Genomic DNA, 12,166 nt, shown 5'->3' on the forward strand with positions numbered 1-12,166 from the left:
GGACCGGTTGGTAGGACATGTTCTGATTAGATTAGATTAGATTAGATTTACTTTCTTTCCAATTGATCCGTAGTGAGGAGGTCCTCCAGGATGTGGAACATGTCAGATTTTTTTTTTTTTGATCTACTGGTGGCTGGAAATTAAGCAAATCCCTTGCAGATGTGTGTGTTACTTCTGTTTTACTTTTAATTTCTTTATATGAATTAATGAAGTAGTCATTCAGTTCACTTGGATTGAGCTGCGTCTCATCTGAAATTTGAGGGATTTTCTTGGACTATAATTTGCCATGTGGCTTTACATATGATGGGTGCACCTTCTATGTACCTTTTATAAACATCTTGTTCTCATGTTCAAATTTAAATTTAAAAAAAATTACATTTTTGGTGTGCTTTATAAAAAGTGTTCTAGTGTGATCTTTGATTGCAGGCAGTTTTGTATGCTCTGTTAAATAAAAGAATGTTTTGTCTTATCTGGATCTGTCCCTCTATGTACCAATTAAATTTCCTGTTTTAATACAGCATGTCTCAAACCTTTAGGGTCAAGTTGAAACGGGTGATAGTTTGTCCACAGCCGATCACACTGAGACAGAGAACCAATGGTCGGAAATACACATTCATTGTGCCACGGCCATACCCAGCATACACTGCATAACAAGAGGATAGCTCACAACAACTGCTCGAAGCGACTACCACCAGTCCCAACGCATGCATGGCATTGGGCATGAAGCTCTGCTACACTTTCTCAAAGATCCCTGGTGTTTACACTGATGTTAACACTGAAGTGGGAAGGTGCATTGTTATGTTCAAGCCACATCCTTTCGTGGACAATAAGGAGTACAATCTCCCAGAATTGCAGCAGCACTTGCCGCCAAAACACCTGGTAACTTGGACAAGTCAAATGAATAGACAGCAAATAAGGCTCTATTAAGTGACCTTGGATAATGCGCACAGACACATTGCCAGAGAATCATTGCTGGTGCCCACCGATATGGGTGGCATCAGTATTGAAGTTACTCCAGGTACGGCTACTCCAGCTGTTAAAAACACCATCACAGGCAAATGAGATCTCATCCGTGATCAATATAAACTAAATTACTTTTGGCACTAAGGCACTGCAGCAGATAATCCATTGACAGTAGTGAATGCAGCCTCAAAATCTGTTGGTCCTGGTGCTTTCACACATTCTTTATTATAGGGCTGTGATACCTGTTCCAACACTGTATGATTCTATCTCTCATAAGTTGGTTTCCATGGAGATAAATTTCTTCCAGTAAGGATGACGCCTATTGTGAAAGCGTTATCTGTATGGTTGTGCTGTTTTATGAGCACTACATTCTGTCACACCATACATTAAGTGCACGACTGCCAACTCTTGTGATGAGTAACGTTCCATCTTTGACTACACATCATACACTGTTCACAGTAACACACCTCACTATGGACATATCACAAGCTGTCTGATTCAATATGCAGCTGACACCACGGATAAGGATGTGCCTGTAGCACAGGTTAACGCACCAGTGCAATGCATGTGGTTGTCACATGACACACTTGCTATGAGCTCAGCTGTATATAGCGTGTCTATTTGGTGATCAGAGGTGTACATTGTTGATCACCCACTGTCTGTTTCAACATCTGAGGCATCAAGGGATCACAAATTTAGCATTGGAGGGCAGAGTGGAGGGTAAAAATCGTAGAGGGAGACCAAGAGATGAATACACTAAGCAGATGTGTACATTGTTGATCACCCACTGTCTGTTTCAACATCTGAGGCATCAAGGGATCACAAATTTAGCATTGGAGGGCAGAGTGGAGGGTAAAAATCGTAGAGGGAGACCAAGAGATGAATACACTAAGCAGATTCAGAAGGATGTAGGTTGCAGTAGGTACTGGGAGATGAAGAAACTTGCACAGGATAGGGTAGCATGGAGAGCTGCATCAAACCAGTCTCAGGACTGAATACCACAACAACAACAACATGGAGTAAGCAAGGAAAAACCATGTGTACTGAGTACTTAACTCATAAGTTTAACCAAGAATGCAGTACAGATCAGTGGCAGAGAATTCGAAAGAATACCAAGTGTATTGAATGTAATATTCTTAAAAAAACCTCAAACTAGACAGTTATTCACTAAAAGACACTAAAAATTTTCGTCAGATATTACATATGATGAAGGTATTTAAGAAAGCCATTGGAGTAGGAGCAAAATGCACCAACAGATCATAATAGAAAAACGTTATTACACATGTGTTAGGAGATGTACCTAGCAATGGCATTATCGACATCCAGAATAAGAAAATTAACAATGGATCTCCACAACACATCAATTATGACGACCTCAACGAAATAGTTCAACAATTACGGCTGCTCAAAGCATCGTCTGCAGCTGGGAATACAGTACATTCGAATTAAATCATTTCTGTAATTTCAGAGCTTATAGATACACTTATCACTGAATAATTACGGAGACCGTCGTTCAGGAACTCCATAAAGCAGCATGCAAGATGTTCCCACATAAGCTAGTTATAATTCATGGTTGTTGGTATGTACTCGAACTTTACCTGAGATCTACCTGTGAAAACAAAAACGAGGAATGCTGTTGCACAGGTGTTCGAACAATTATTACAGATAGGAACCAACTGCATCCCACACAATCTTAAAACAGATCATGGTGGTGAGTTCTGTAATAGATGTTTCAAGGTGGTAGTGGAATGGTGCGCACTACCTCGCTACTAGGTGTTCTCCCAGATGAAAGCATGTATTGTGGAGCATTTGAACCAGACAATAAAAGGCAAATGTGGATGCATTTTAACGTAGTTCTCATAAATGGACTGTTATGCTCCCACAAATCATCAACATATACCACTACTCTATCCACAGGACAATAAAAATCAGACCAACTGACATATGTTATAACAAGCTTCTAAATAGCGATTATAGTAATATTAAAATGGTAGAACCACACAAACAGAAATTTAATGTAGGTGATATTGTATATATTTCAAACACAAGACAGCATTTGGGAAATCATACCTTCCAAACTGGTTAACAGAGATGTTTACAGTTTCTAAAGTGCAACGAACAGAACCTGCAACTTACATCTTAAAGGATAGCAGTGGTAGTGAAACTGCCAGTAGTTTCTTACACAGAAGAATTACAGATAAGCAGTGAACCAGATATCTTCCTTGTAAAACGTGTCATAAGGTGACAGGGGAAAAGGCTCTTGTTAAATGCTTGCTATTCCCTTTCTCGTGTAACAGATGGGTGGATGAAAGTGATTTGCTACATAACAAGGAGCACGAACCTCAAACAGCACAGTAGAATAAGATGCATGAGAGGAAGAATTTCAGCAGAGGTAGTGGTATTCTAGATAATTTACCTACTGAACTTCATATCTCTACTGTAACTACTATGACCTTGGAACTAAGTTTGAGAAACAACTCGTGTTTGATGACTTTGGAATCAGTCTTTTAGATGAGGCTTGCAGACATCATGGTACTGCGCAACCAGCAAATAAGGATCTGTCAGGCTGTCATGCAGCACATAGAATATCAGCTGACCAAGCAAAGAAAATGAAAAGAGGATATCGGTATTGGTCCGCATATCACCGTACTTGCAGTAATTAATAGAATCTGCACAAAACGTAAACTGGGTATTGGGTTAAATTTCAGTTGAGTTATGAACGCCGCTTGCTGATCGCTGTAGAATAAGAATAAAAAGAAGAAGGGCACATCAGGGTGTTTAAAAAATGAATTTAGTTATCACTGGCTGCAGCTAAAAGATAGAGCCTCAAAACAAAACTGATTAAAACGCATAGAGTCGTACCACTGCCACGAACATAGGTGGAATCCTTCTGTTCTTAATTCAAGCCTTGGCGAGGATTTCAATAGTTGGTTCCCTAGCAAGAGGTGTGGCAGCTATTGCCAGAACAGTGAAAAATGCGGAAAACTCACATCAGCAACTTAGCGAAGCCAAAAGGCATAACAGATTCACGGAATCTATGGCTATTTGGACTGGACGATATTTAAAACCACATAGAAAAGTTCTTCGATTGTTCATTAAAAAAAGGTATTAACTGTACTGCCTGACAGACCTGTTGCAAATATTGATCTGCTTAAATTCGTCAAAATTTTCTCCATCCCAAGATTTCGTGGAGTGTTCATGTGGAATACACTATTCGAGTATATGTATAAATCTAATGAGTGTAGAATTCTAAATTTAAATGTTGAAGGAGGACATGGAACTCGTTGGGTGGCGTATGTTAAAAGAAAAACCCAAAATAGTATTTATTACTTTGACTCACGAGGCGATTTACAGCCTCCAGAAGAATTACGCTGCTGCTTTCTCGGTAAACATATATTTTACAATTTTCAATGCTACCAGAAGTTCAGTACATATTTCTGTAGAAATCTATGTCTCATGTCCATCCTGACAGCTGTAAGGAAGATGTAAAAACATTAATCACGCACACCAGTTCATCAGTTGCTGATCATCAGTACTAAGAATGAATTACTTCCCACCAACTGAACTAAGCAAACGAGGTTGGAGTACTGTGATGAAATGATTAGAAACGTACAACACAATTCTAAATATCACTGCATCAAACTGCAATCTACATCTGGGAAGTGGTAAAGTTGTGCAAGTTCATCATGATGCATACGATGATATAAATGAATATTTAAAATGGCAGTACCAGGTTTCGAGTAATGCGTGAATGTCAATACACTTGAAACTGAAATAAAAACTACCAAGCTCGTAATAGATTTTAGTAAGGAAAAAAAATGGAAATGAGCGTATGGCATTGTTGGCCGGGAGGCCCCATGCCGGGGAGTTCGGCTGCCGTATTGCAAGTCCTTTTTAGTTGACGCCACTTCCGCGTCAATAATGATGAAAGACACACAACACACAGTCCCCTGCCGGGAATCGAACCCGTGATTAGCGCAAACGCTACCATTACGCTACGGAGACGGTCGCTAAAGAAAATTCAATAGGATTACTACTAGGTATCTCAAAGGATCAGATTCCGCGAAAAATCGGAATAAATTTTAGAAGTCAGCTATTCAGTGGGTATACTACCGATTACCATTGATTAACACCATCTACGGGTTCGTTCCCACAGTAGATTCAGGGAGACACAAAGCAGCGCAGTTTACCTCCCAGTGACTTTTCAGACATTACACCATCTTGAGTTGAGGACTGTGGATCAGAGCGACCATCATGTCGATTTTCGTGATGAAGAGATCGTGAAACACCGTCATTGGAAACAGCGTGGGCGTGCGGTATAAAACTAGCGCACACATCCAGCAGCACTTCAGTGCACAAACGAAACACAAGTTACCACCAAAGAACCGTCAATTCTTTAAATAGCAAGGCTTGAAACTGCACCAGAACAATGTCATCACTCAACATAACCGCTATTGTCGAGTATGATGAATCAATCATTTATCAGGAATACTTCTCACCAAACCTTTTGGTTCAACCTCGTTCGAGAACAGTGATGAGATCCGCACTCTAATCCACACCAGGATGCTTTGTCCAATGCAAGCAGGAGTTAACTGTACTGGGAGCCCCATGGAGACAACTCATCTTACAAGTAATACATTCATCTTCCTGTTTCAGGAAAAAAGATACGAGCTGAATGGTGCTGAAATGGACTGTAGTGGAAATGTAGGTATCACATCAACCTAAAAACATATCTTTCGGTGTCAAAATTAGACTTGAACGGTTTAGCAAATACAGAATGGTTTATAAATAAAACACCATCAGAAAATGAGTAAAAGCAATTTAGTGTATGCACACGTCTCAAAATGCTTATGGAATACTTTGAGGATATGAGGTGGCTTCTAGTCAATGTAGAATAGGAACTTATATTAGTAATAAAAGGAACACAAGGTAATGAATATTTCCAAGGTGTCGATGGAGCCGAGAACAAGATTGTGTTCGAGAAATTAATTTGAAGGGTGACTCATAACTCTCTACCCAATGAAGAATGTTTGAAATTTTAAAAAAATACTTGTTAACTGCTAACATTCAATCGATATGCAAGGTATTGTTGATGAATACGGACATTTCATATTTAAAGACGTCACATTTTTTGCCTCCACGAACGAGGAGCAAGTTACTACAACATTTTCAACAATCGTAGCTCCAAGTAAGCATTTCAGAGTCATCAGCAGCCTTGAAACGCATAAAATCACGTCATGGCTGAGTCGATACTATGGCATCAACTGGGAAGAGGAAGGAATGATTTTTGAAGATCTAGTGACATTACTTCGAAATTTCGAGCATACAGATTCAATAGCTTATGTGAAATGTAGTGAGAAATATTGTATATGTGATATTAACAAGAATGCCTCTGTCATAAACCTACAAAGATATGGATGTCCTCCACTGCATCGGCTTAGGCTGAAGAAGAATAAGAACAATTGTTTTGTATGTGCATTGGATAATGTGAAAGTACTATTTAATTGAATTATGAATAAATGGTTTTAAAACTGTCTCCCGTGTTTTCAAAAAATGGTTCAAATGGCTCTGAGCACTATGGGACTTAACATCTATGGTCATCAGTCCCCTAGAACTTAGAACTACTTAAACCTAACTAACCTAAGGACATCACACACATCCATGCCCGAGGCAGGATTCGAACCTGCGACCGTAGCGGTCGCGCGGTTCCAGACTGAAGCGCCTAGAACCGCTCGGCCACAAAAGGCCGGCCCCATGTTTTCCTATGCACAAATGAGCCCCTAGCACTCCACTATAAGAACACAGCAAAATGTGTCAGCTCATGGAGAACCCTGGAACGGTACTGGCTGAAATCTTCCTTCACCACCGCTCCACTGGCCTCACCTTTTTAAGGCATCTCAGCAGGCCCAGTTTCACTCAGTGTACTCTTAGCATTGACACGATGTATTTGCACTTAGGATCCATCATCATTATGAAACAGTCAGGTAGCATCAGCAGTAGCAGGTGTCCTCGTTTAGAGAGGGTCGTCGATGAACACAGTGTTCCATCAAACCTGCGACATTTGCTGCTTTAATGTGGTGTTTTGGAAAGGACGAGAATCTTGAACAGAAGTACCATTTTTTTCTATATTTTCGGATGTGTCTGTCTGTATTTTCGAGACTTACTGACTGTTATGTTGTCGATTTAGTGTTGATGAATGATTACACATTAAGGGCAACCCCTTGGGTATACCATAACAGGAGCCTGATGTGACAGCACCAGCCCAGAAGCCTGATGATTATATGCTTCCCTGTGTGCATGCGCGACTGTCTGTGTTTTGTTCTATCGTTTTACTTGCTCATTATTGTTCATGCTTTTCAGAATCGCTTAACTTCCTACCTCCCATGCAGTTTTCAGCATCATCAGCATCTGAAGGTTGGTGGGTAAACATTAACCCATATATTCAGATGATGGTCACACTATCACAGGGGTCTGATAATGATAATGACGATGATGTAGAGCTTAAATGTAAGTATCTCTTTCTCTCTCTTACTTTTGTGTGTGTGTGTGTGTGAGTAAATTTTCTGATTCTCATGGGCTGTTGTCTTTTTTCATTTTCAAAAACGCTCATTGCATTAAATGTGCCTCCAGTATCACCCTCACCTGTAATGCCACTGATGAGGCAACCTTCAGTTCCAAATAATGAGCTTTTGAAGGAGATCGATGATGGATACGCACGCATCACTCAGTTGGGCAAGGCAGAATTTCTATGTATCTGTCAGCCCTCTCTGTACTTGGATGTGTGTAAATTTTCTGATGTTGTTGTGCTGTGCTATGACAGAAATGTTCAACGAACTGAAGCTGCCACGCCTGTCACCAAAACCAGGCCTGTCACAAGCACTGACACCAACCACCACTATGACTCAGGATGCAGTCGGACTACTACGAGCAGTAGCAGCAGCACCGTCGATGTCAGTGTCACCACAGTTGCAAGCAATAGCGCAAGCAGCCACATCCCGATCAGTAGGAGGTACGTGTGTGTGGATAGCTGGACAGTCACAAGCAGCAGTAGTGCCAGTGACATCAGCATCGTTACCACTGCAAACAGCAGCACTAACATTACTGATACCTGGGCCATTGAAAAGGGGTCTCTGTAGTATTAGTGGCCATCAAACAACAGCAGCCCCTCCACCCATTCTAACAGTGAAGATGAGGATGTTCAGGTATGCTGAACACAATTATCTTTACCTGTGATTCGTGACACACTTGGAGACAGAATCTCACTCGCCTGCATCCATAATATGGTCCGGTAACGAGATCGGATTCTCTTCATGAATGGCTGTCTGCCCATTTTGGATAGCGGACATCTTTCAAGATCTTAAATGATCCATAATACCCCACCAATAAGTACTACACCATGATATACTGCGGATTCACTCGTACACCTAAGGAGGGTGCCTCGAAGAATGTATTTGTACATAAGAAAGATGATAATGGCGAGACATCGCTGGGAACCTGAACTGCTGAATGGTTTGATGAGTTTACCTTGAAGCCTATGCAGACCAGACTCTCTGAATTCCAACAAAGAGATTCGAGTAAAGCTCTCTGTAGAGTTCTATATTAGGATATTCACATACAGATGTACGATCCCATACATAGGGGGTCATAGAATATCTGCTTCCAAAGGATATAGCTGATAAAAAAAGTTATTATTAATGTTCAAAATGAAGATCAGTACTGTTTTATGTGGTCACTTCTGGCTTTAAAAAGAAAAATTAAACAGAGTCCCGAGCGTTCACAAAAATATCACGTGAATATTAGTGGGTGTTACAAATATGATGGTATTAAATTTCCAGTGAGCCCTCAGGACATTAGTAAATTTGAGAGGCTGAGTCCCCATATATCTATTCATGTATATGGCTTCAGGGAATGCAAGTATGATGATAGTGTTGTTGCACACATATTTGTCACACCCATTTACTTTTTTGAAGTTGCCTGTCAGCAAGCGACACATGCTGATTTATTTGTTAATCTCTGGGGGTGAGAAACAACACTAATGTTGGATCAAAAGCCTGCCCCACCTTCTGTCCTCCCAAATGAGTAAACACAGTCATAAACGGCATTTTTGCCCTAGGTACCGGAACTCGTTTACTATGAGTAAGATATCAGCAAAGCATCCAGTGGATTGCTCTACCAAGGACCTGGTATGTGTTGTAATGCACACTGAGGAGAGTAAAATCTTAAAGTTTAAGTATTTTCTTCGCAAGAAGTGAGTAACCTTTGCCATATACACCGACTCGGAATGTTCTCTTGCTCCTGTGGTGGGTGTGACGGGGATATTCTTGCCTCACATACCACTCTCTCGGAATGGCATGTACATTTAGCAGCTGCCTATCAAGCTGTATGTGCATATTCAAGCATGGAGACATGAGACGCACACTGTATCACAACTGAGAATCAGCCTGTTATGACATGACAATAAGTCAGTCATTTGTACTGACATGACTTAAATCCTATTGTACACATACTATTCATGTGGGTGATAGAGTATATGCATGCATATACAAAGAAAAAATGTGTCTGTGAGTTATATTGTTTTCTCCATACTACATATGCGTGTGAGCTACACTGTTTTTTGCACACTATTAATGTCTTATCTATACAGCAGGTTGAGTTTCATTGCTACTGACCATACCAAAAGAGATCACATTTATGTTAGTGTTATGTCTCACAGGAAGCTGTAAATAAATATTTCATGTCAAGTGTTGTTAAAATATTTAAGTTTATCAACTGTGCTACAATTATTCCAAACTGTTGGACAGGGGAGTTGTAAATAAATATTTCAAGTCAAGTGTAGTTCAGATGTACAGTTCTGTCAACTGTGCTATGGTATTCCAAGCTCTTGCAAGAGTAAAAATGCATCAACTATTTGGAAACTGTGCGATGAGTATTCCAAGTTGCTGGAAGAATAAAAGTGCATCGACTGTAGAGAAAATCACAGCATATGAGACATATTTTGTACTTATATTCCTGTAAACTGTTAAGTAACCTTTTGTAAATATTTTGCATTAACAGTTTTTGTAACTTCTTTTTTCTGTGTTAAAAATAAATATATTATGAAAAATCCAACACGTGAGACATGAATATGTTGAAAACAAATATATTGTGTGAAAAATATGAAATAGTCCAACATGTTGGCCAAATTTTTTGTAAGAAATAACTTATCGGAATTCTATTTTGTTGAATAAGTAAATTTAGTTGTTAAAACTAGTCGGTCATTTTCTTTTATTCTACCCTGTCATATATATATATATATATATATATATATATATATATATATATATATATATATATACACTCCTGGAAATGGAAAAAGAACACATTGACACCGGTGTGTCAGACCCACCATACTTGCTCCGGACACTGCGAGAGGGCTGTACAAGCAATGATCACACGCACGGCACAGCGGACACACCAGGAACCGCGGTGTTGGCCGCCGAATGGCGCTAGCTGCGCAGCATTTGTGCACCGCCGCCGTCAGTGTCAGCCAGTTTGCCGTGGCATACGGAGCTCCATCGCAGTCTTTAACACTGGTAGCATGCCGCGACAGCGTGGACGTGAACCGTATGTGCAGTTGACGGACTTTGAGCGAGGGCGTATAGTGGGCATGCGGGAGGCCGGGTGGACGTACCGCCGAATTGCTCAACACGTGGGGCGTGAGGTCTCCACAGTACATCGATGTTGTCGCCAGTGGTCGGCGGAAGGTGCACGTGCCCGTCGACCTGGGACCGGACCGCAGCGACGCACGCCAGCGATGCACGCCAAGACCGTAGGATCCTACGCAGTGCCGTAGGGGACCGCACCGCCACTTCCCAGCAAATTAGGGACACTGTTGCTCCTGGGGTATCGGCGAGGACAATTCGCAACCGTCTCCATGAAGCTGGGCTACGGTCCCGCACACCGTTAGGCCGTCTTCCGCTCACGCCCCAACATCGTGCAGCCCGCCTCCAGTGGTGTCGCGACAGGCGTGAATGGAGGGACGAATGGAGACGTGTCGTCTTCAGCGATGAGAGTCGCTTCTGCCTTGGTGCCAATGATGGTCGTATGCGTGTTTGGCGCCGTGCAGGTGAACGCCACAATCAGGACTGCATACGACCGAGGCACACAGGGCCAACACCCGGCATCATGGTGTGGGGAGCGATCTCCTACACTGGCCGTACACCACTGGTGATCGTCGAGGGGACACTGAATAGTGCACGGTACATCCAAACCGTCATCGAACCCATCGTTCTACCATTCCTAGACCGGCAAGGGAACTTGCTGTTCCAACAGGACAATGCACGTCCGCATGTATCCCGTGCCACCCAACGTGCTCTAGAAGGTGTAAGTCAACTACCCTGGCCAGCAAGATCTCCGGATCTGTCCCCCATTGAGCTTGTTTGGGACTGGATGAAGCGTCGTCTCACGCGGTCTGCACGTCCAGCACGAACGCTGGTCCAACTGAGGCGCCAGGTGGAAATGGCATGGCAAGCCGTTCCACAGGACTACATCCAGCATCTCTAAGATCGTCTTCATGGGAGAATAGCAGCCTGCATTGCTGCGAAAGGTGGATTTACACTGTACTAGTGCCGACATTGTGCATGCTCTGTTGCCTGTGTCTATGTGCCTGTGGTTCTGTCAGTGTGATCATGTGATGTATCTGACCCCAGGAATGTGTCAATAAAGTTTCCCCTTCCTGGGACAATGAATTCACGGTGTTCTTATTTCAATTTCCAGGAGTATATATATATATATATATATATATATATATATATATATATATATATATGTGTGTGTGTGTGTGTGTGTTCAGCGTTATAAAATATTGTAAATTTAGGGTACATGTGACCTAAGAAACGGTGTATATTACGGTCTGAAATGTCAGAATGAAAGTAGCAAATAAAAAAAAAAGGCGCCCCACTCAGGATTGAGCCCTCAACCTCCTTCGTGCTAACCCAAAACTTTATCCACTGCACCAACTCTACAGCACAACTGATATGTGCTGACAGAGCTAGTTACCATACATGTGGTTACAGCGTTGGCAGATTGCCACTCTTTTACGTCCTTTTCAAATGGTTCAAATGGCTCTGAGCACTATGCGACTTAACTTCTAAGGTCATCAGTCGCCTAGAACTTAGAACTAATTAAACCTAACTAACCTAAGGACATCACACACATCCATGCC

The 12,166-nt window shown here is 41.6% G+C and overlaps 1 protein-coding gene across 1 annotated transcript in view; it reads right to left on the reverse strand.

The window, feature by feature from the left end:
* Positions 1–1,103: 1,103 nt before the first annotated feature.
* Positions 1,104–12,166, reverse strand: part of LOC126184199 (uncharacterized) — a 324,649-nt gene continuing 313,586 nt past the window's right edge. The window contains exon 3 of the mRNA XM_049926567.1: positions 1,104–1,205. Coding sequence (XP_049782524.1) covers positions 1,104–1,205 — 102 coding nt within the window. The remainder of the gene's footprint in view (positions 1,206–12,166) is intronic.

The sequence above is a fragment of the Schistocerca cancellata genome, chromosome 4 (genome assembly GCF_023864275.1).
Source record: "Schistocerca cancellata isolate TAMUIC-IGC-003103 chromosome 4, iqSchCanc2.1, whole genome shotgun sequence".
Classification (NCBI taxonomy): domain Eukaryota; kingdom Metazoa; phylum Arthropoda; class Insecta; order Orthoptera; family Acrididae; genus Schistocerca; species Schistocerca cancellata.